Here is a 25,701-nt window from a genome sequence, read left to right on the forward strand (position 1 = left end):
ACCCAAAAAGAAACTTGGGTTCTTCTTTCTCTCTCTAGTTTGAAGTAACTGCAAGCGGCGCCACCTTTTTGCAGTCAGAGAATCAGAGGCTTAGAATCCTCAATTCCCAACCCTCTTCCCTTCATCATCTCTCTCTCTCACTCCAACCCTAACACACACACACACACACACACACACTCACTCTCTCTCTCTCTCTCTCTCTCTCTCTGCAAAAAGGTGAGAACTTTATCTTATCCTTTCGTAATTTTCGAATAAGTTTTCATGGGAATCAAGAACAGTCTCTATGCTCTCATTTCTGGTTGCCACTTTATGGTTTTGCGTTGTTCATAAGCATAGCTGTGAAGGTTTTGCGGGTATGCTCTGTTTTCAAATGTGTTTCTGTTTTGTTTCGGAAAGGAGTTTTGGGATTTTATGGACATGAATTGCGTGTGGTATTTAGTGTTTGTGATCATTTTAGCGTGTAAGTTCGTTGCTTTTTTTTGTTTTTGTGGTAGTAATGTTTGAATGTGTGGATTGTGGAATTGGGTATGGTGTTATGGATTATGATTGTTGAAGTCTTAATATTGGAGAATTCTGACACGTTATTTTGAATTTGTTATGTGAATATTTGAAGAATTGATGAAAATGCTGGCTACCCAATTTAGAGGTGGTGCACCTTCTACTGGATTTAGGACTAGAACCAGTGATTTCAATTCCGTTACTGAGAGAGACAGGGTGTCCAGTTCATTGTGCCAAACCGAAGCTCGTAAGTTTGTGGCACTAAGTAATGAAAAGGATTTGAGCAATGCAAATGCTGTGGGGGGCTGCAATCTTTCGTCTACCCATAGATCACTGTACTCGCGGCTAGTTACTCATCGCAGAAGGACCCGTTTTCCGGTGGTGGCTAGTGAATTGAGTTCAGATTATGGTGTCAGCTGCTCTGAGGTTGAGGAAAAGGTGATTCTTGAGGAAGTGATTGCTCCCCTAACTGTTGCTTGTGATGAACCGTAAGAGCTTGAGTTTTGTTATGTTTAAATTTTTGCTTGCTTCTGTCTTTTGAAAATGCTGCTTTTATCAGTTTGCATCCTTTTTATTCTTCATATTTGCTGCTTTTTAACTCAATAGTTTACATCACTTTTTCTAATGTATTGTTGGCATGCACAATTTGGACATAAGATTGGAATACATATAGGAATGTACTACCTTTCCCTTAGAAAGAACTTCTGATTTTTTCTTTCAAGTTCATTAGCATCTGTAAAATTTCTGATTTTATCTATGGAGGTGATCTGAAAACCATTACTAGTAAAAGCTCTTGGGGACCTGTCTATTTCAGCTAGTTCCTGAAATCCTTTATGTAGTATTAGGTAATACAGGATATAGACTTTGCTGCCTTCTCATGACATCCTTGATTTTCATATTTTGTGTTTATGTTTCTCACTTTCCCCCCTCGATGCACCAATCACAGTGAGTTGAGTGACATTCCTGTCCCAGAAGCATATTCTCCAAATGTGAAACGTGAGCTGCTGATGCTTTCCTTACCTGCAATTGTGGGTCAGGCAATTGATCCCATAGCAATGCTGATGGAAACTGCTTATATTGGTAGATTGGGTATGCTTCACTCCTTGGAACAAGTTGAATGACTAAACTTATATTAATTTGCAGCTCTTATATTTCCTTTTTCATTTTTTTTTGTTGTGTATAATTTTTTTCCGTTTTCCCCCCATAGGCTCTGTGGAGTTGGCTTCAGCTGGTGTTTCAATGAACATCTTTAATTATATTTCAAAGCTTTTTAATATTCCTCTCCTCAGTGTTGCTACATCTTTTGTGGCTGAAGACATTGCAAAGTCTGCAAGCAAAGCTTCCAGTATAGGTGAAGTTGAATATTTGGTTACCTCTGTGGCCATCTTTGTCATACATAAATCTGGTTGAGCGTGAGTATCTGATTTAGGCTAACTGTGTACAGAAAATGGTTACGAAGGAAATACTAATGGAAAATCTGTACCTACCGAGAGAAAGCAATTATCTTCAGTGTCAACTGCCTTGCTTTTAGCACTTGGCATTGGCTTGTTTGAGGCTGTAGCCTTGTCTTTGGGATCTGGATTGTTTCTGAATATGATGGGGATATCATCGGTAGGTTTTGTGCTATAAACTTACATCTATCATGATTAACTATCCGCCATTTCTGATCCCTTTTTACTGTGTACATAAAATACAAAGTTGTCTTTTTAAGTTTTAATTTATGCACAGTTTGAGTAAAATCTGATAGTATAATATGGGAAGTTTCTTACTTCTTTTTTGGCTGAGGGAAACTCATGAGTGCTCTGGTTTTTATTATTATTTTTATTATATTTTTTTGATATACTTTTGAGCACATGAGTTTATAATTCTAAGAAAGTTTTTTCCTTTCCTAATATCACAGAACTCTCCTATGCACATTCCGGCAAAGAGGTTTCTCATAATAAGAGCGTTTGGTGCTCCTGCAGTTGTAGCATCTTTGGCTCTTCAAGGAGTTTTCCGTGGTTTTAAGGATACAAAAACTCCAGTATTATGTCTAGGTAAGTGTTTATTATGTTTAGATATGTTTGTGTGAGTTAGTTTTTCTAACTGACAAATTACTGTCTAGATAGCATTTTGCGTAGATCATTTAACTTAAACGTTTTTAAGTTTTATATTTATATCATATCCCCATAATTCTCTTCAGTTCTGATTGGAGGAAGAATAACTTGATTCAATGCCATCATGCTACTGATGAAGTGCATAAACATTAATCTATTATCAGAGCATGTTGAGTAGTGTCACATTCTTTCTTTTGGGAAGGTGTAGTGAGTAACATTCTTTAATAAAACATATGTATTAAATAGCGTAATGGCTGTCACCTTTGATTTGGTAGTAAAAAAGTGTACAGCTTCTAGTGTGCGAATTTCAGCTTTCTATTGTATTTGCGAGCCTAATATACCTGTTGCCTGGAAGAACTCTTTATAGTTTTATCGCCGTGTTGTTATTTGCTGTTTGCTTTTTCATATTCACTGTTAATTGATGTTTGTCTGTTTCATGTGCAGGTATCGGTAATCTTTTTGCCGCGTTCTTGTTACCAACCCTTATATATTACTTTCGTTTGGGTGTAACTGGTGCAGCCATGTCTACTGTTATATCTCAGTATGTGATTTTTGATAGTTTTCTCATTTGTACTCTTTTATTTTGGCTTTACTAGGTAACTGAACAGTATCGAATTTTTGTTTTCAGATACACTGTTACATTTTTAATGATCTGGTTTTTAAATAAGAAAGCAGTTCTACTGCCTCCAAAGATGGGATCATTGCAATTTGGTGGATACATAAAATCTGGTAAGTTCTGTCACTCTTCCTGACAAACCCTTCCAATGAAGTTTAGTCATATAGCTCTGCAGTATCATCTTGGCCATGATTCATGTACTTAGGCTGCTGTTGGGTGTGTGTGTTTGGTGGGGTCGCAAGACAGTGGTTCCCATTTGGGTGGTCATGTGTTCAAGCTCCATTAAGGGTGGGGTGGGGTATGGTTTAAAAAAAATAAATACAGAAAAGGTAAGTGAGCTGATTATAAATGGAATTTGGTATTCTCAGGGGCAAGGTATGGGTTTCCGTTTGGCACATAGGAAGATATATGCTTTATAAGGCTTGGTTTTGTAGAGTTCTACACAACCATCTGCATCTGTGATATGATCATAACAGTCATCTTACATTCTTACCACCATACAATCTAGATGATAAGAACTTTTTAACAAAATGCTTGAAGCAAAGAAGGAAATAGACTTCAAGAGAAGACTATGACTTCATTCATGCAGCACAACTGAGAGTTGTATTCAACGGAAATCCATGAGCTTATTCAAACTTGCAAAGGAAAACTAGAAAATTTGAAATTTCTCTTTTTATTTATGCAGTACCAAAAATCATCGAGGAAATGACCAGCTTTTCCAGTGTTCTATTTGAATTATATCATTGGATAAATAGCAGTACAACAATTATCTTAGCAGTTGAGTTTGCTTACAGATTGAGTAATCCGAATGTAGTATTTTGATGTTTCAGTTCTCATTGTATTGTGGTTGAAGTACATGTAGAACTGTTTAATTTCTTTGGAAATAATCTTCTCGGCTACGTTATTTTTTCAAACTCCTTTACCTGATTGCCTTCATTTGCAACTCTGGGATGATATAGGTGGTTTTCTTTTGGGAAGAACTCTTGCTGTTCTCACGACCATGACATTGGGAACATCGATGGCTGCTCGTCAAGGTCCAGTGGCCATGGCTGCTCATCAGATATGTATACAAGTATGGTTGGCTGTATCCCTTCTAACTGATGCGCTCGCTACATCTGGTCAGGTATTAGCTTTGTATTCATCATCAAAATTCAGTCCTATTTGATGTAGTTAAATCAATTGGTAAATTGTAACTATTGGTTTTACCTTAACAAATTTTCTCAGATTTTTGTTTATCTGAATTGGATAACAATTTAAATTGACATCCCTGCCTATGGTTTACGCATTGGGTTTTGGAGGAATAATTTAGGAGTTAAAGAGCTTATGGAACTAAGTTTCCTAAGCAGTCTAAACACCTCTAGTCTTTTGTGAAAAATGTGTCCCTTTTGTGCATATCACATCAAACTTAAAGCTAAATTTCTGTCTGTAGGCCCTGATTGCAAGTTATTCATCCAAAGGTGAATACAAAGTTGTTAAAGAGGTTACTGACTTCATGCTGAAGGTAAACTTTCTTGTATGATATATAGCCTGTTTAGTAGATGGATGCTTCCAGGTTTCACTGATCTTATCTTATCGTCTATTCATATTGCTTATTGTGGATGTTTTTCCAGATAGGATTGTTCATAGGTGTTTCATTGGCTGTAATTTTGGGAACATCTTTTGGTTCTATATCAACCTTGTTCACCAAAGATGCTGCAGTATTAGAGATTCTTAGATCTGGGGTATTGGTATGTATGAAAATTTATGTTAAGTGATTTTCTTGGTATAGCTTCTAGAGATGCCACAGTTGCTCTTTTATAACAATGCTGATGTTGTCAAACTTGCCACAGTTTGTCAGTGCTAGTCAACCTTTGACTTCTCTAGCTTATGTTTTCGATGGTCTCCATTATGGTGTTTCAGATTTTGCATATGCAGCTCGTGCCATGGTAAGCTGCTCTAAAGAAATCCAGAACTGTTCAGTGATGCAAATGATAGTTTTATGTGTTTCTTTTATATTATCTATTTGACATTTTTTTGTTTAATAATAGATGGTCGTGGGTGCAATATCATCCGGATTTCTGCTATATGCTCCTTCTGTTATGGGTCTTTCTGGGGTTTGGTTGGGTTTGACTCTCTTCATGGGCTTGCGTGCTGCGGCTGGATTTGTCAGGTGACTTTTAATACTATCAAATTTTTGGCTGTTATACTCTTTTATCCCCATCCTACCTTTAAGAAAGTTTCTCGGTTATGACTCTCATGGGAATAACTTACCAGCTGCTAATTGTATATCTACAACAGCGTCGGCCTTTTCTCTGGAATAATCAGTATGCATTATCTTTGAATAGATTTTAATAAATGGAATCATATATGCTTTATGGATTTATCATTGCAATTATTGCTTTGTAGTTTTTTTTACTTTCTCTTACATACCTTCTTTTCTTTCAGATTACTTTCAAAATCAGGTCCATGGTGGTTCCTGCACAGGGACACCGAGACATCTCAGGTTAGTGGACATTCATAATATTTGTGTGTTTTAGGCGAGTCTCTAATAATTTCAAATATATGCATGTCTTCAAATATGGATTCCGAGTTGATGTATTGATTTATGTTTCTCAAATTAGGCATAATGTGTCGATGAAACCGTTGTCTCAGTTCCCTTGTTTTTTCATGGATTTCTTGTTCTAGTCTAAATTTGAGGGAAGGGGTTTCTAATGGAGAATATCTAAACTGCTTAATTCTTTTTTTTTTTTTTTTTTCCTGTTAGCTTGTAACCAGTTGATATTGGCAAAATTTGGATTTGGTTGAATGACATCCTAGGATGAGTATCTTTCATAACCTGGAGAAAGGTTGCAGCTGTATTGCAGCTCTGAATTCCCTAGTCATATCTGCCGATTGAACAATTTATGATTCATTGGTAACATCTCATAGGATAAAAACAGAAGAACAAACTCGATATTCTTTCAGTGTATATATACCAAGTAAGATCTTTATTATTTTTTAATTGTTAAAGTAATCATGTCACTCGGTTCAGTAGAGTTTTCGCTATTTCCTTACAGCATCTGGCTTGTGGTTCTTATCTTTCAGTACACCGTAGAAGATTGATCTTACTATCTTAGGGTTCCCATTGATGCAAACGGAAAGTAATTTTCAGGAATCGAAAAAAAGGGAAAGTAATTTTTGTCCTTTTCAGGAAGTTAATACTTAATATAGTCATGTTTCACAGAAAGTGATGGAAACTTGGGCTTCAGTATTGCTAGCAGTGTTTACTGCTATGCACTATGTACGTCCCGGGGTTACTTCTTTAAGCAAATGGGCATGAACTCACTCTAAGAATATACATAATCTATTGGGTCATAAGGCTCCAATTATTCAGAAAACAGTCATTTCTTTTGGGTTTCCATCCGATATCCTTGCACAATTGCATCGTGTTATGTGTGAAGGACGCTGATTAACGATCTCTGGTAATATTTTCTGGAGTATCACTTTGTGTACGTAGTCGTGCCATTGGTTCAGATTTTTTTCCAACTCTGAGATCCTTGGTAGCTTAACTGCGCGTCCAATAAAACTCTGCTAGCCAACTGCACCTCATCTCTGGGACATGCGAGTTTGGAACAATCGGAGAATCCTTTCACGGTTGTAGGACTTATCCATGTATGCATTCTCTGATTGAAATAGTAAGGCATTTTAGCTTTACAGTCATGTAGTCGTGGAATTTGAGACAGTCACAGAAAGAAGTCATTGAGCTTTTTATCACTTCTAAAAAGTCTAAACCCAGTAGCCAATCTAACTAAATGTGTCGTCTCGAGGGAGTTCTACTTTGGAGTTAAAGACTTTGTGGTCTTAAAAGTTTTGATCCATAAACCTGCAAAGGCGCTTGCAGATTCGAACACAATGGTCGCATGCCCTTTGAGAGGATCTGCAAGCACATTTGAGAGGGTGTACTTGAAGGCAAGGAGACCACTAATCCCATCTCCTATTATAACGGCCACTGCTTCTACTTTCCCATTTAAGTTTTTACCTCCAGCCTATGCATGCATGCTCTTGTGTTGTCATGTATATCTTGTATTTTAATCGGTGAAGAGTCTTTGTATAACTGAATGCTGCAATTGTGTACTATACTAAATATCTACACATTGAGGAACGATGCTAAGCCATACTTATATCTCAGCTTCCTAGGATCTTTTTATAGGACACCTTCACGATTATATACCCAAGTTACAGAATTGACACAAACCATTATTTAACCTAGAAGTGGAGTTGTAGATTTTGGGTGACACAAAAATCTCTTCTAGTTTTAATCACCCCTGAATCTGGGGATTTAGCAGCCATTATAACCAAAACGCTACTCAGTATAGAGAAGCCGAGATCAATCAGCGTTCAAAGAAACCAAACTGCTACATTTATTACTTTTATTTCATTACTTTACAGCAATGCAAGCATGATCTCTACGCAACAAAATACATAATGGGAAAAACTTGGTGTGAGGTAAGGAACTTTGTTTTTACAACGCATTATGTCGTTTTTGCTGTGGGAGCATAGTCCATTGGACCATATGGTTCAAATAGTTCAGCTAACATTCCCTTCTTCCTTTTGTGGTTCCATCCCATGTCCTTGCACAATTGGTCATTGTACCACAGATGAAGTGCTCCAATGCAAGATTTCCTGTAGTATTCTCCGGCGTACTGCTTTGCGTATTCATCCCATTGTTTCACATTTTTCTCCATCTCTTTTATGCTCGGTACCTTAAACGTGCCTGCAAGGAGCTCCGCTAGCCATCTGCATCTCATCTCAGAGGAGTACAAGTTTGAGACGCTCTCAGAGAATCCAACTACAGCTAGCTGGGGAATTCGTCCATGTATGCATTCCCTGGTAACATAAGCACACTTATGGTTATATATGTGAAAATCTTCTCTTATTAAGTTTTTAGATTCTCATTTTCATCAGTGATTGAAGGTAACAATAACATGTTTGATATCCACCAATAGAACACTACTTTATACAGAATTTTGTTGATAAGTTTTGAAAGGAGCTAGAACCTGTAGAGGGGTAAGATGGCATCTTGAGATCCAACTATGTAGTCCTGAAAGGTGCGAGACACAAAGATGTCTTTGAGCTTTTTGTCACCTCTAAATCCTGTAGCCAATATGACCAAATCAGTCTTCAGAGGGGTGACTTCCTGTCCAACCAAAATGCATTCTTGACAAAATCTGAAGCTGCAGGGGGATTTTTTCAGTATGATGCTTCCCTCCCCAACTCGGTCAAAGAATTTTTCAGGCACTGTCGATGTCGAGCAAGAGCTGAGAGCCCTATGGAAACTATGCTTAGGTACCATCCCATACTTGGTTAACCCCAGCTTCTTAGTTATGTGGGTTTCCACAAATTTTGAAAATGCCCATCTCTGTTCAGTAATTGCAGGTTAGTTAATAACATTGAACTCTGTGCAATTTGATTAGTGTTAAGTTTTCAAAGGTATACCAAAGGTGCAAGAAGTGTTGCAAGGAGATTGAGTAGGAAGCCTTCACCCGGTTTATGAACCAAGAGCTCCGCAAATCGGTTGAAATATATGTATGCCAGAGGCACACCCCATGGAAGATAATCAGGAACATTCCAATGTTCTGTCTTGTATAACACTGTGCACGGATTTTCAACCCCTGCAGGTTGAATCAAAGAAGGAAAGAAGATCAGGAAAGTTAAGTAAATACTTCAAAGCTAAATGATCACAAAACTAATTACCGTTCGCGTTTGAACACTCCCTCGCAATGTCCATTGCAGATTTCTGATACCCGACTACTGTTACTTGCTTTCCGGTAACAAACTTAACAGCGGTTTCATAATCCATGTCGGCATACTCCATCGACTGTATAACCTTTCCCTAAAATGCTTCAGGGCCCTTGTTTGGAGGGAACTCAGGAATTTTAGGAACACCGCTGAATCGTCCGATGCAGAGGATCACAAAGTCTACTACATGAACCTGTTCGTCACCCTCAATATCAACATCACGAAATCATTAGCCTTCTGATGATATAATATAATGAAACTCAAAAGCTACAAACAACATGCATGTTATGTATGTATGCAAGTATATACCTCCACTGGCGGAGACTGGGCTGGCGCCCAGGTGAAGATTTGAAAAGTGAAAAAATATTTACATCACACATAATTCAGTGTTGTTCAGCTGGCTAAAGTCTTAAGAGTTGCACTCTTCCCATCACTGGTTCGAATGTCGGTGAAGACATTTCATGCCTTTTTTTACCCTTGTTTGACTTTTTCTTTACTGTTTCTGAATTTCTTCTCCCCATTTTTAAATTTTATTTCTTTTTTTCTCTTATTTCACTCATTTTTTCTTCCTTTTGCTCACTTTTTTCTTCTACACGTTACTTCATTAGTAGTCTTAAAAGCTTCTTATCATTTTTTCTCCTCCCAAAAAACCGTTATATTTTAGGAAGCATTTTTAACTAAAAAAGAATATATATCTATATATATATGTCTTAATTTACTGGAGATCGCATCCTGGTTCCGCCACTGTATACCTCAGTTGAAAGGCTTTGTTTTTGTTCTATGATTACTTTCCATTTCCCATCGGACCTGAATGGCTCTCCGGTGCCACCCCACGAACTCCAGGATTGCATCTCCTCCTCAGATGGTCCTTCATACTCTATACCACAGACTTTAGTATTGAATTTGATGTGCTTGACCAAGTCGAAATGTACAGCATACGACTCTAGGTATTCTAATACCTGATTCTGGTTAGGATGGTCCTCAGTCACTGAAGATGGCCATGGAAAATCTGAGAATTGGTAAAATCCTTTAGGAGTCTGTATCTTGGTAGACTCAATTGTTTTGGTCCATACGCCTCCAATCCCATTTGAGGCTTCAAAAACGATGGGACGAAAGCCTTTTGAAAGCATGTACTTGCAGGCAAGAAGGCCACTAGTTCCAGCTCCTACAATGGCTACCTGCTTCTCCATTCTTATCCAATAAGTTTTTGCTACAAGTGTTTTGTGTGCTCTTGTGCTTTGAGTGACAGGTGTTTGTCTGCATACAACTGATGCGATATTTATCGTCTTCTTTCATGGACGTAATTTACTTGTCAACGACTCACTACTACGTACTCACTACAATTACATGTTACTTTCCCCCTGCATATAATGAAAGAAAACATATTTGTATGGATCCACGTTCTCAAGCGATCCAAATTTTAGTAAAAAAAAAAATAGGGGCATTTCATTTTACACCTAAATTTTTTTTTTTTCTTTTTAGGGAAAGTAGGTTAGAAATCTTATTGAAATGAAGGCAGAAGAAATATAGAAAAACTCTAGCATGAGCTGCCATGAGATGGGTAGCTGTATTTGCAGACATATTAACATATGCTATTTTCACATTGGAGTGACTCTAGCATTAGCTTCATGTCATCATAGATACGTACGCTCTAACACTGAAGTGTTAGGCTCTTCATGCTGCCGCAATTGCAGTTGAACCACTTGATCGAGCATCGTCAATAACTAGTTACTACAATATATAGCAGGGACAAAGTCTTGCTCCTCTCCATGCCAGAAAGCACAAAGCTAGTCTGCAGCCTAATACTTCGATGTGCTTTTGGCCTTAATAGCCCCTCAATTGCTTTGCCATCACCAGCAAGGCAGGCAGGCAGCAAGAAATTACTGAGTCTTCCATAGCTTCTTCCAAAAACATACCCCGCGGAAAATTGAAAAGGCTTGTGATAATTGGAAATGGAAATTGCAAACATGACACAATAGGCAGTTTTCACAGTGAGCTTACCACTTTATATCTATTTTTAGTGGCGTTTTTATAATTTACTGGTTCAAATCTCATTGATATATGTAGGTGCGTGAGTTATTTAATAATAAAAAAAAACCCACAATAGACACGTTGTAGCATTTCAGTTATTTGTTTGATCAAAAAATTAAGAAATGTCTTTTTCAGAGCATTGAAATACCTTATAGCATATTTTGTTACGTATACGCATGTTACCATTTTGTGGACTTAATTTTTCACTTGAGGATTCATGTGATAACTAAAGAAATTTATCATTTTAAGGACGTACTTCTGTTACCACTTCAAGAACTAATATCACTAATTATAGAATTCATTTAACACGTTTAAGGTAACCGTATGCATGCATATGTCATCATAAATAAATACATTGTAGAACTTCTCTTATCTACTACGTACAACAATTAACAACTCAAATGTTACAACTTGTCTATCGTGAGTCGAACTCACAACCTTTCACTTACGAAGAGAAGACTATGTCATTACCACTAGACCAAATGGTAATGGACACTAATTTGATCTTTCTATTATTTCTTTATAGATCACAATTATCAGCTTTCACTTACGAAGTGAAGACTATGCCATTACCACTAGACCAAATGGTAATGAACACTAATATGATCTTTCCCTTATTTCTTTATAGACTTTCCCTTTTTAATGACCCATTAATTGACTAAATATTTCTACTATTCCTTTTCAAATCTCAGTTATTAACTTTTCTTCTTGTTTTTAAATGACCGTGTTCATCAACATTTTAAATGACCCTATTAATTTTGCTTGACTTTTTGCTAAACATGGCTGTGCATCTTCGGATCTGGTCAGTTTTAGGACTGAACAAAAACAAATCTGAATTATTTGGTTTAAGGTTTTGTCCAACTAAATCCAGATTCAAAACCTTTTGGCCTAAATATTAGGTAATTTCAAATTTTTGGATCGGTTTCGGTTTTGGTCCATATTAGAAATTTTTTGGCTCATCTAATATCTCACTACAACCTGAAAAGCTTAACTTCAAGGTTTTGACTTGAGTAACCTGCTTTTTTATAAACTCAAAGTACATGCAATAAGCAATTTGATGCACTTGCAATCTTCTCTACACTAACAGATTTCTGCAAGAGAATTGAGTTGAATGTGAAATTTTGCCAAGAAAGCTTGGTTTGGGTGTGAACCACACGAGCTGCATCTCCTAGCATAATTCATGCAGAAGTTGAATTCATTACCTGAGAACTGTTCTTGGATACCTTTGTAGTGAAGTGGAGGAGGGGATCACTCAAAGAACACATCCAGAGGAACTGTGGATTTTGGAACACAAAATTGTAGTTGTAGAATTTGGGTGACATAAAAATCTCCTCAAGTCCACATCTCAAAATTTCGGAATTCATAAGCCAAAAACAACGAGCAATCAACCACTCGATCAGTATAGAGAAGCCAAGATCAATAAGCATTTAAAAGAAACGAAACAACTACATTTATTCATTCTTCCCTTTCGGTTTAAGGTTTTGTCCAACTGAATCCGGATTCAAAACCTTTTGGCCTAAATATTCGGTAATTTCGAATTTTTGGATCGGTTCGGGCCGGTTTCAGTTTTGGTCCATATTAGAAAAACTTTTAGCTCATCTAGTATCTCACTACAACTTGAAAAGCTTAACTTCAAGTTTTTGACTTGAGTAACATGCTTTTTTATAAACACATAGTACATTCAATAAGCAATCTAATGCACTCGCAATCTTCTCTACATTAATGGATTTCTGTGAGAGAATTGAGTTGAATGAGAAATTTTGCCAAGAAAGCTTGGTTTGGGTATGAACCACACGAGCTGCATCTCCTAGCATAATTCATGCAGAAGTTGAATTCATTACCTGAGAACTGTTCTTGGATACCTTTGTAGTGAAGTGGAGGGGATCACTCAAAGAACACATACAGAGGAATTGTGGATTTTGGAACACCCGAATTGTAGTTGTAGAATTTGGGTGACATAAAAATCTCCTCAAGTCCACATCTCAAAATTTCGGAATTCATAAGCCAAAAACGAGCAATCAATCACTCGATCAGTATAGAGAAGCCAAGATGAATCAACATTTAAAAGAAACCAAACAACTACATTTATTCATTCTTCCCTTTCATTATTGTTCAACAGCGGAAGCATCATAAGTTGATAACTATGTAACAAAATACAGAATGGGAAAACTTGGTGAAAGGAAAGGAACTTGGTTTTTATATCGCATTATGTCATTCTTGGCCGGTTTGAGAGGGAACATAGTCCATTGGACCATCCGGCTCGAATAGTTCAGCAAACATTCCCTTCTTCCTTTTGTGGTTCCATCCTAGCTATGTCCTTGCACAATTGGTCATTGTACCAAAGATGAAGGGCTCCAATGCAAGATCTCTGGTAGTACTCTCCAGCATACTCCTTTGCGTACTCGTCCCATTGCTTTACATTTTTCTCCATCACTTTTATGCCCGGTACCTTAAACGTGCCCGCAAGGAGCTCTGCTAGCCATTTGCATCTCATCTCTGAGGTGTACAAGTTGGAGATACTCTCAGAGAATCGAATTACAGCTAGTTGTGGAATTCGACCATGTATGCATTCCCTGGTTAACATAAGCATATGCAATTACGATTAAGGAAAAGGGTGTTGCTAAATATACCCAGTAAATTGCTAAATGTACCCGGCATTAATTTTTTTACCAATTATATCCCTACTTGAATAGAACAGATGTATTAAAATTACAAGGATGGCAGATGAAACTGCAGTGTTCGAGGAACTCCTCCTTTGTCTCTAATCATTGTTTTGATACCAAAATCAATTATATGGCATAAGAACTTTTTCTTTCTTTGATCAAGTATGGTATATGAATATAAGAGCCGAACTACGAAAAGCATTGATGGATTATAATATTATAAGTTAACTTGAGGAGAAACATGAAGTGATTGGAGCACTCGGATGTGCCCAGAAGCTTAAGAAAGATAATTGTTGTTGATGGGTTCAAAATCCAAGCACTCTTGCTTGAATTTCTGATGTTACTTGGTGGTGCACTGGTGCTTCTCTAAGCCCCCAGTGTTAAGGTAAAGGAAACCTGGAGAGTTGGAATAATCTTACAGTTTCAACGTTTCTGATGTTTTCTGCGACAGCTTTCAATTTGATGATAAGATGGCAATTTTCTATGTCTACCTTAATTGTTTTCTCTTGATCTTTGTATATCTGTTAATCGAAGAGAGCACAAGGTGTTGGGTGTAGTTTTTTAATATATGTTGGGTGTAAATAGACATATGGGTAAAATCGATCAAAATTAAAGTGTTGGGTCTATTTAGTTATTTGCTGGGTACATCTAGCAACACCCTAGGAAAAATTGTTCAAACAGTGTCTCACCTTTTAAAGAAGCAAAGTTTTAGTATCTCACCTTTAAAAACTTCAAAACAGTATCTCACGTTCTTATCCTGACCGAAGTTTAGTATATAAAACCGTTTGTTTTATTAAAAAACTAACGGTAGGCCTTTTTTATCTTAAAATTACTAATTTGTCCTTTATTTTTTATTTTCGTCATTTTTTCAAATAATAAAAAACCAAAACAGAATTCTATTAGTGTGAAACTAGAATTTAGTTCTCTCTCCAGCCCGAGAACAATCACCAGCCCATGAAAGTTGTTGCTCAGTCATTCTTTTACTCATCTCAATGTAATTATGTGACGAGCATGTTGTATATATTTGATGAGTCAAAATCTAGTGTACTATGAATTAACAACTCAAAAATAAGAATCTGAAGGAGCAGAACGCATTTTACTGTAACATTCTTTCTCAGTCCTTTATCTGAGAATGAAGAAACTGTAAATCAGATCTTGATTCTTGAACCCTCACAATTCTTGTATAGCAGGAATCAATATTTTCAAAAGAAAGGTGCTTTTTGAAATACTATGGTCCCAAATTTCATTCATGAACAGAATCTGTACGTTGAAATACCAGAACCTTCGAGAGGTGGCAGAAACAATATGGTGCTGATTCATATAGTTCGTTTTCCAGAAACAATACACGACCATCTCCGATTATGAACCCAGCTACCCTATTTTCCTTCAAACCCCTAACCATCAAAACACAAACATTCACAGATTTGTTGCAGCCCTCTACTCAGAACGTTTTTGACCTCATGACCACCGGCTTCTAAATTGAGCTTGGACTGAAAAAGTACCATTGCTTCTCACCAAAAATCGCTTTGCTTGGTAGAACTCGATGACTATCAAGCTCAAATTTCAGCGTTGAGGACCCAGAATCCGAACAGAGCCGCACGAAAAAGGCTTCGGCAGACTCTGGCGAAAAGAAATCCCATAGATCGACGAGGGCGTCTTATTCGCAGAGGAATCTGGAGATTGGAGTGAAGAAAGGAAGGATTAGGAAGTGGGGTTTCAATTTGAGGTTCCTTTGATGGATCTGGCTTTTATTTTTTCTGGGTGATTGGGTCTGAATGGGAACATGAGAGAGAGAGAGAGAGAGAGAGACGGAAGGAAAATAGAGAAAAAAAAAGTTAAGGTAAAAGACAAAAATATCCTTCAGCTGTTAGGGTTGTTAACAGAGCTAACGGTGTCAGATACCTATCTTCAATTTGGGTAAGAATGTGAGATATGATTATGAAGTTTTTCAAAGTTGAGATACTAAAGTTTTGCTTCTCTAAAAGGTGAGACACTGTTTAGAAAATTTTCCCTTACGATTATATATGTGAAATTTTGCTCTTGTAACAGTATTGACATGTTAAGCTATTAGAGCCTCGGTTTAATCTTTGAGCTTTTTGTAACGAGAGTATCTTCAGTATACGCCGTGTATCCTCACATACATATGTAGATGATCAAGATTAGAAAAAATAATATAAAAATATGATGGTCAAATATATAAATTGTTATGAACAGTTAAGATTACGTCGTGTAAATACACGTCGTGCATACAAGAATTTTCATTTTATTAAGAGCTGATTTCCCTATGGAAACTGTGCTTAGATACCAGCCCATGCTTGGCTAACCGCAGCTTCTTAGTCATGTGGGTTTCCACAAATTTTGAAAATGCCCATCTCTGTTCAGTAATTGCAGATTAGTTAATAACATTGAAGTGTGTGCAATTTGATTAGTGTAAAGTTTTGTGAAATGGATGAAGTCTACCAAAGGTGCAAGAAGTGTTGCAAGGAGACCAAGTAGGAAGCATTCACCCGGCTTATGAACCAAGAGCTTTGAGAATCGATTGAAATATAGGTATTCCAGTGGCATACCCCATGGGAGATAGTCAGGAACATTCCAATGTTCTGTCTTGTATAACACTGGCATGGATTTTCAACCCCTGCATATTAATTCAATGAATTAATCAAGAATTCAAGATCACAAAAGTTAATTGAGTAAATATAAATATATACCTTAAAGCTAATGAAGGTAATGATCACATAACTTATTACCATTTGCGTTTGAACACTCCATTGCAATGTCCATAGCAAATTTCTGAAACCCAACCACTGTTACTTGCTTTCCGGTCACAAACTTAGCAGCGCTTTCATAATCCATGTCGGCATACTCCATCGAGTGTATAACCTTTCCCTGAAATGCTTCAGGGCCCTTGTTTGGAGGGAACTTGGGAATGTTTGGGACATCACTGAATCGTCCCATGCAGAGTATCACAAAGTTTACTACATGAACCTGTTTGCCACCCTCACGAAATCGTTAACAGTCTAATGAAAACATAATATTATTACACTAATAACTAGAAACAAGATGTTATGAATGTATGCAAGTAGATACTAGATACCACAGTTGAAAGGCTTTGTTTGTCTTCAATGGTTACTTTCCATTTCCCATCGGACCTGAACGGCTCTCCGGTGCCACCCCACAAACTCGAGGATTGTATCTCCTGCTCAGATGGTCCTTCATACTCTATACCACAGACTTTAGTATTGAACTAGGTAGCTTGCATGCGCTCCGCTGTGTGAGAGAGAGAGAGATGAGATTTGTGTAGATATTAATTACACACGGTAATAACGTCTTTTTTATAAAAATCATTAAGATGAGTAGATCGGATGACAGTACTGTAAATCAGCAGAAAAACGGGGGGCAAAATTGTAAGTTAGAGGATGATGACAAGACTGTAATTATGACTTAAATAAGGGCAGAATCGTCATTTCCAGGGTTCCTTCTGAACAATGTCTGCTTGTACCTACTTTACTATATAGGTAAATTTGATGTGCATTGACCAAGTTGAAATATCGATCATATGATTAGATGTAATCCAAAATCTGATTCTGGTTAGGATGGTCCTCGATCACTGAATATGACCATGGAAAATCTGAGAACTGGTAGTATGATTTAGGAGACTGTATCTTTATTGTCTCAACAGTTTTGGTCCATACGCCTCCAACACCATTTGAGGCTTTGAAAACGATGGGAGGAAAGCCTTTTGAAAGCATGTACTTGCAGGCAAGAAGGCCACTAATTCCAGCTCCTACAATGGCTACATGCTTCTCCATTCTGATCTTAGTAGTCTCAGTTTCTGTAACCAGTTTTGTACCTTGTGCTTTGAGCGATAGCTAGCTAGGTGTATATATTTATACGACTAACACGAGGATGAGTACGAGGAAGCCAACAATTATCGTCTTCTTTCGTGGACTAAAATGATGCTCTTGGGTTGCACATAGGTGATTGTCAAAAAGCCCGCCCGGCCCGGCCTACCCAAACCTTACGGGCTGTGGTCTGGTTGGGCCGAGGCGCAATGATATTTTTTTAAATTTTAAGGCTGGGCCAGGCCGGGCTATTCAAAAAAATCAAAGCCGACGAGCCGCTCACGGGCCCAGACTTTACGAGCTTATTAGGGTCAAGCCGGACCTATTATATACATATATCTAATAGAATTTTATCAAATAAAACAAAAAACTATAAAAAGTTAAGATTTGTTAATGATTGAACTAAATGTAATAGAAAAATCAAAATAAAATATGATTTAATACATTAATTAGTTCACATATTTAACTAATAACTCCATAAAAAATATTTATAAAACAATTGATAGGGCTTTGGGGAGGGCTAAAAATCGGGCCGGGTAGGCTTTGATGGGCATGTAACGAGCCGGGCCACGGGCCGGGCCGAGGTTTTGAACCCTCCACCCTAGCCCAGCCTTATGCCCTATGGGCCGGGCCGAGATGAGCTTTTCTATAGACCAGGCCGGGCCGGACTTTGGCCCTTTGGGCCGACAGGCCGCCCATGGGCTTTTAGGCCAACGGATCAAATGATGACCCCTAAAATTTTTCATTATTACTATAAATTTTTTCTGTAATTGATAATTTACATTGTTCATATATATTATCAATAAACACAACATGATGATAGGTGAACATATCGATTAATCATTTATGTTTAAGATTCTTCGTAATAGAATATAAACATCATAGTACCAAATACTATTAACAACTCAGTTTCCTGATTTACTATATGAAATAAATTGTTCATCTTTTCAATGATGTCAGGTTTAATCAAAGAACATGCAGTGGCTTGATCTGCAATTCTGCATAACAAGATTGATGATGATAATAGTACAAAAGATAATTCTATATATAACTAGAAAGATACCCGTGCGTTGCTACGAGATTTCTTGTCAACAAAATTTGTATTCTGTATAATTAAATAGGCAGAAATTTAAGAATATGGGTACTGAAAATAATTCATTCTAAGGAATCAAAAGAAAAGCCACTATCGTATCATGTTTAGTTAAAACGATAAATCAACATGTTGCTTCACTCTATACATGTATAGAAAACAATTGGAGTTTCAGAGTGATACTACCTAGTTGAGTTTAACTAACCTATATACATCTATATATGATGCAAGCCTAAACCCAAATCCAATGACATATGCTCATTCTTTACTTCTCTATGCCCATCATAAAGTATGTATCCACAATGCTAATCTACCCTTTTATCTGCACATATGCTGATAGCCAGGTGAATACATTATACTGGAAGTTTAGCAGCGTTGATCACTATACAAAGTGAACATAAATCATATATTACTGAAAGCCAATACATGTTTTGAGGAGACTATGACATATCTTCATTAAAGCCAGTGCACCACCATTAACTTAAATGAAAAATATATTGTATTGAGTAAGCTATTCAAACCCAACAAAAAAAAAACAAAACACAGAGCAGTAATCCTATTTTACTATATATTCTTAATGTCTATTATAGACCACACCAAAGAGTAAACCATATATGTGGCAAGAAACATTACTACTCTAGGACACACGCCCTCTTGTTATATATTTTAATTTCTTGATATATGTGGTATCTATTTTAGCATTTTGACCAAAGCCAGCTAAGTTTACATAAGGAAGCAAAAGAATTAAATGAGGTCTATTAAGGAATTTATATCCATACGTTCAATTATCTACTGTCTTGGTATCTTTAATTATTTGTCATCTCAATATTCCATCTCTATATTGTTGTAAGTGTATTTCTCATTCCAGTTTTACACCTTTAAGATTTAAGATTCTTTGATAACTTATAATCCCCATAGTCCCGGTTTATCTATGAAATTATGAACTTTATCAGAAAGTCTTTCAAGTTCTAACAGAGCTCAATCTTTTGCTTATCGCAAAATGCAAGAGATTTCAACTGAAAATCAATGGAAACCCTAAAGATCTATATATAAAAGAAGGAAACATAAGAAAAAACTAATAAAAGTGCATATATACCAAAGAAAGTCAAGCAACCATAAAAGCAACAAAACTGAGACCAGTAGTTAGTAAGACTTCACATTTTGTTTCATTTTGAATAATCAAACTCCACATAAATCTGAAAACTGATAATTTCCTATAGTAAACATACATAAAGACTTTACCTCTGTTTTATTTACAATATTTAGATCTTTCTGCAAGAGTTCTTATGACCATCTTTGGATCATTGCAATTTTTCTCAAGAATTTAATGAGTCAGTATTGTATTTATTTTTCAGTTTTGTATTTATTTTTGCAAGATATCAAACAAATTCATAAACATTTTCACTGGAGATAAAAACTATCAAATGCCATATCCACAGCTTATTGCTTCTATTTTAATAAAAAAAAATCTAATACTATTTCTAATGGCTGGTCAAAAAACACTCAAGTCTGAGTTATGCCTGAATATCGCCTAAATTCAAATTATGGTGAGATCTTCTTATCAACTTGAGGACTTTAGGTGACTGCAAACGAAAATTCCTAGTGAGATCTTCTTATCATTATAAAAATGTAAATTATAATAGTCTCAATTGTGTAAACATCTTCTACAATAAAAAAATAAAAAATAAAAATAAAACAACCCAACACCCAGTCCTAACACTGTTCACGTGAACAGTAATTGTGAACAATCTAAAAACAGTGTACGAAAAATAGTATATGTTAAATGCTTGCGGTCAAGTTTGGAAGGCCATACATATAAAATAACAGTACAGTACTCAAAGTAGTGTACGTCTTCGAAAAAACAAGAAAAACAATTTTGTTGAGCTAGCTGATTTTTCATCTTATATGTGGGCGACTAATTTTTGTAAGGAAAAATCATCCAAATAATATTCCAAGTTTTCTTGTCTGTTAACTCTGATATCTCAACTTTATGAAATGCTAAAACAGTGTATCTCAAAGTTTTGAACCTGACCCAGTATCTCGAATCCATTCCTCTGTTAATGAAGTTAACTTGTCAGGGGTATAATCGTCTCTTCATGTCTTTTCAAAACCCTTCCTCCCTTTCCCCCCATATTGGCGTCCGTTTCTCTTACACTTGACACTCTGAGCAGCTGACCTCTTTCACTCTACTCTTTTCCTTAGTCAAAGAGATTCGATTCCCTTCCTTACTTTGTGTGGAAGAACAAAACAAACACATAACCCATTCAAGAGAGATTGGATTCAGATACCGGTACAGGAGATTCGATCCTGTACAAGTGATCATGTGATAATGTAGACCCGAGAGTGATAGGATATAGCATATCCTATGTACGGTGTTGAAAGTTGAAACCGTGAACCTCTTACGGGTCAAGTGCTCATATGTTGTGTGGTACCCGTGTTGTAGTGTACGTAGGGAATTGACAGTGAGTTCCACATGAGCAAGGCCAGTACGTGAATGGACACTCTCGTTACCCATAGCTATAAGAAAAGAAAAATATTTTAATTATTGGATTTGGCCATAAACGGTAGTTGACCAGGTTTGCGGAGTAAGACAAATCGTAGTGACGATCACATGATATTTTATACATCTCCTGTTCAGGTATAGATTTCTGAGCTTAAACCTTTTTCATTTCACGTACATCGTTTTATGAATATCAAAGCAGGATTATGCCAAGTTTGTCTTTTAATCTGTTTTATTAAAGGATCGTGAAATTGTTTTGGCTTGTTCTTCGGCGTATATTTATGTTATCGTAAACATGGTTATTCACCCCTAGCTTGGTTAACTGGCACCTATTTGGCAAAGTAAGGACGAACGTTTACCCATACAACAGATTTGGATGCAATTCAAATACTGCATGTGTACTAATACGGGAGATGGAAGGAGGGAGCGTGGGCGCATGATTACTATGTTAAGAGTCTTTATATGTTGTTGAGGTGACTTGTTTCCTTTTGAATCTTTAACCTAGCTAGTTTAACTTCAAACCTTGCACTTGAGTGTCTGTTTATCAAGTGCCTTTGTGAATCTCATATGCAAATCTTGTTTATTTGTGAAGTCATATATCCTACTCTTGTGTGTTAGATTGTGGGGGTATCATAGTACTTCTCTTATGTTTGAAATGCTTTAAGTTATACTTTTAAGCACCATTTTCGTTTTTTAACTTTGTTTTGCTTTTGTGAAAACTAAAATGTTCTCTTGACTTGTTGATGCCTTTGGTTCTAGGTTAGCGGGTTATCAGGAGGTTTTTCGGACGTGTCAGTTTCTCGTTGGCATAAGATCATGGCTCTATGGTTCACCCCCAGGGTGCTACACCGTCGTTGTCCTAAATCATTCGATCCGATCTCGAGTTCCCAGTCCATTATGAGACCGCCGTCAAGCTGTTGTGGAAATCGCCATCTGTCATTGATCTCGGTCGTGGTCTAGCTGTTGCGTCTTCTTGGGTTGAGAGAGAGAGATGAGATTTGTGTAGGTATTAATTACACACGGAAATAACATCTTTTTTATAAAAATTATTGAGATGAGCTGTAAAAATCTTTTGTCATTAAAATGGGCAATCAATTTTTCTGTCTTCAATGAATTTTTCATTTTGCCTTTCTCATTCTAAGCTTATTACTATTATCAATATTTGTTTATTAGATTTCTAACTTGATTATTAATTACATGAAGTGTGGAGTTTTGAAAGGTTCCAACGGTTCCTAATAAATTCTTTCCTGATGCTTCCGTAAACTAAACGAGGCCGTATTACCACCGCTCAGAAGTTCAGAGCTGATTCTACGCACCAAGGTGCACTTGTACCATTAATGTGCGATTCCTCAAATCGCCGTATGCGAAGATCGAATGAAGACTACATACCCTAAATTCCTTCTTTTCATTTTTATTTTTGATCTGATCAAATTAAACGCTCAAAATAAGAGTATCTCTTATTCGACCTCAGACTCTCATAGTCTCACCTTCTGTGTTGGAAACACTATGACTATTTTTTTGGGTTTCAATTTTGTTAACGGTATTAGAATACACACATGATAATGCGACATGGATGACCGGATCAAAATATTGCATATTAATTGCTCGGTTCACTTACACCTTGATGCGAGAAGTTCAAGATAAGACATGACTGAATTCTATTTTAAAGGCAGATTACACCATGGAGGAAATAAGGTAGTATAGTTGCATATTCCTCTATCTAGCTATTTCTTTCAAACATAGGGATTTAAAGATCTTTCTAGCTAGTAGTGTATGTCGGCAGTCGGCCGAAGGCCATCTAGTACTAACACAAAAGATCTTTCATGCATTTTTGTTTTGTTCCCCAAGCCTCGGCCGCTTGCCAACAAAAAGAGGTCACACGTATTTTGGAGCTCATAATAATTTTCTTGAATTAAAGATTCAGGGCAAGTACTGTTAAGTTGGTAAACTAATTTAAGGGGAAACATAATCCATTGGAGTATAGGGCTCAAATAGTTCTGCAAACATTCCCTTCTTCCTTTTGTGGCTCCATCCCATGTCCTTGCACAATTGGTCATTGTACCATATATGAAGGGCACCGATGCATGATCTTCGGTAGTACTCTCCCGCATATTGCTTTGCATATTTGTCCCATTTCTTCACATCTTTCTCCATCTCTTTTATGCTAGGTACCTTGAACGTGCCGGCAAGGAGCTCTGCTAGCCATCTGCATCTCATCTCAGAGGTGTACAAGTTTGAGATACTCTCAGAGAATCCGATTACAGCTAGTTGTGGAATTCGTCCATGTATGCATTGCCTGAATGAAATGTATGTCTTCAGATATGCAGTCTAGCCAATAAAATTTTGGGTTCCCAACAAGAAAATGTTGCCATGTATTACAATATCTATGTAAAAAACCTGGCTAGTTAACCTGTAGAGGGGCAATATCGCGTCCTTCGGTCCCGTTATATAGTCCTGAAAGGTAGGAGACACAAAGATGTCTTTAAGCTTCTTTTCACCTCTAAACCCTGTTGCCAATATGACTAACTCCGTCTTGATCAGAGTAGATGCATCCCCCTCAACCAGAATGCCTTCTTCGACAAAGCCGAAGCTAGCGGATGATTTCTTCAATACGATGCTTCCCTCTTGGACTCGATCAAAGAACTTTTCAGGGACTATGGCAACCACACAAGAACTAATATCTTGAAGGAAACTTTGCTTAGGTATCATCCCATACTTGTATAATCCAAGCTTCTTACTTGCATATGTTTCCACAAATTTTGAAAACATCCATCTCTGCTCAATACATATACTTTCAGATTATCTATTATTTAAAATTTAAACATCATTTTTTACTGATTGAATTTACAGTAAGTAAACTCGAAGCACATGTTTACCAGAGGAGACAGCAGTGTTGCAAGGAGACTGAGCAGGAAGCCTTCGCCAGGCTTATGAACCAAGAGCTCGGAGAAGCGATTGAAGTAGAGTAATGCTAAAGACATACCCCATGGAAAGTAGTCTGGAATATTCCAGTGTTCTGTTCTGTACAACAATGTGCATGGATTTTCTATCCCTGAAAATTAATCCAACTAACTAAGAATGAATAAGAAACGTCAAATACGAACTTTGAGTAAATGATCACTATTTAAAATCTTTAATTACCATTAGCATTTGAACATTCCATTGCAATGTCAATTGCAAACTTCTGAGACCCAACAACTGTTATTTGCTTTCCTGTCACAAATTTAGCTGCCCTTTCATAATCCATATTGGCATAGTCCATGGAGTGTATAACTTTTCCATGAAATGATTCCGGTCCCTTGTTCAGAGGGAATTCAGGAATGTTTGGAACATCGCTGAATCGTCCGATGCAGAGGATCACAAAGTCTACCAGATAAGTCTGTTTGCCAAATCCAATTAGTGTAACAATATCATATCAGTTTGAAAAATTGACAATATACATATATGTATATAACATAGAGAAAGTCGAAACCTATAATCACATTATATATACCTTACTTGACAGGCTTTGCTTCTCTTCTACTATAACTTTCCATTTCCCTTCTGAGCTGAAAGGCTCTCCAGTGCCACCCCAAAGACTCCAAGATTGCATCTCATCCTCAGATGGGCCTTCAAACTCCATGCCACACACTTTTGTATTGAACTTGATGTGCCTGACCAAATCGAAATGGCGAGCATACGACTCTATGTATTCTAATACCTGATTGTGGTTGGGATGGTCCTCTTCCACTGAAGATGGCCATGGAAAATCTGAGAATTGGTAGAATGCTTTAGGAGTTTGGAGCTTTGTAGTCTCCACAGTCTTGGTCCATACGCCTCCAATGGTGCTAGTGGATTCAAAAACAATGGGACGGAAGCCCTTCGAAAGAGTGTACTTGCAGGCAAGAAGGCCACTGATCCCAGCTCCCACGATGGCCACCTTCTTATCCATCAAGTTTGATCTAAATTTTTGCTAGTGTTGTATGCTGGCCTCTATATACTTGGATATATAGATTGCACTGCTTGAACATAATTGAAATGTATGGCCCAATAATATAAGGGATAGATGTGAAATCTACGCTCTCACTTTCTATTTTTAGTCATCATTTACATAAGAAGACAAATAAATCACTCGAGACAAAATTTTAGTTACCACAAATAAAAAATAAAAATATAGATTACAATTTAATGAGTTTTGGATTTCACTTCCCTAAAATAACCAAAGGAAAAACAATTGAAATGTGGAGCCCCCGTCTCACGTCCCCATCATCAATGTCCAAAGTTGCCACGGCTTCGAGTCTTTCTCTTCAAAAGAAAGCCACTCCTCATCGGTGGCTCTTGGCTTTTGTCATATTGATAACAACGGCATGGCTCCTTAATTTGGCCAGGTAGTGAAAAAGCCACGGAAACCCGTGCGGTGCTCGATAGTCCGTCCTCGGCCATTTTTGATTTTTTTTTTCTAGTGGTACAATTTTAATATCAGATTATAGTCTCTTAATGATTATCATATGATCATTTGATTCTCAATACGAGACATGTTGAAAAGCATTTATCATTTTAATCACATATAAGTAATATAATCAGTAATATAATCACTTCGATAAAAGAAAATATATGGTGATCAAGAGA

General features: G+C 37.0%; 2 protein-coding genes and 2 pseudogenes across 2 annotated transcripts; 1 reads left to right on the forward strand and 3 right to left on the reverse strand.

Annotated features, from left to right (window-relative positions):
- Positions 1 to 158: 158 nt before the first annotated feature.
- LOC101296156 (MATE efflux family protein 3, chloroplastic-like) lies at positions 159 to 5,731 on the forward strand. Its single transcript, XM_004289999.1, has 14 exons — positions 159 to 216; positions 614 to 986; positions 1,445 to 1,587; positions 1,706 to 1,849; positions 1,943 to 2,109; positions 2,399 to 2,534; positions 3,039 to 3,135; positions 3,223 to 3,323; positions 4,170 to 4,333; positions 4,640 to 4,711; positions 4,821 to 4,937; positions 5,040 to 5,135; positions 5,238 to 5,359; positions 5,635 to 5,731. The coding sequence occupies exons 2-14, from the start codon at positions 619 to 621 to the stop codon at positions 5,708 to 5,710; spliced, it is 1,803 nt and encodes a 600-aa protein (XP_004290047.1). The 5' UTR covers positions 159 to 216; positions 614 to 618; the 3' UTR covers positions 5,711 to 5,731.
- A 1,969-nt stretch (positions 5,732 to 7,700) lies between these two features.
- LOC101308051 lies at positions 7,701 to 10,157 on the reverse strand (annotated as a pseudogene).
- Positions 10,158 to 13,209: 3,052 nt separating this feature from the next.
- LOC101308347 lies at positions 13,210 to 17,470 on the reverse strand (annotated as a pseudogene).
- Positions 17,471 to 23,046: 5,576 nt separating this feature from the next.
- LOC101296440 (probable flavin-containing monooxygenase 1-like) lies at positions 23,047 to 25,024 on the reverse strand. The gene is made up of 5 exons (XM_004290000.1): positions 24,587 to 25,024; positions 24,235 to 24,472; positions 23,970 to 24,145; positions 23,504 to 23,868; positions 23,047 to 23,389 (listed from the first exon to the last, which is right to left on the reverse strand). Exons 1-5 carry the CDS (start codon positions 25,022 to 25,024, stop codon positions 23,047 to 23,049), a joined length of 1,560 nt encoding a protein of 519 aa, XP_004290048.1.
- Between the last annotated feature and the right edge of the window lie 677 nt (positions 25,025 to 25,701).

Source organism: Fragaria vesca, linkage group LG2, assembly GCF_000184155.1.
Source record: "Fragaria vesca subsp. vesca linkage group LG2, FraVesHawaii_1.0, whole genome shotgun sequence".
Lineage (NCBI taxonomy): Eukaryota > Viridiplantae > Streptophyta > Magnoliopsida > Rosales > Rosaceae > Fragaria > Fragaria vesca.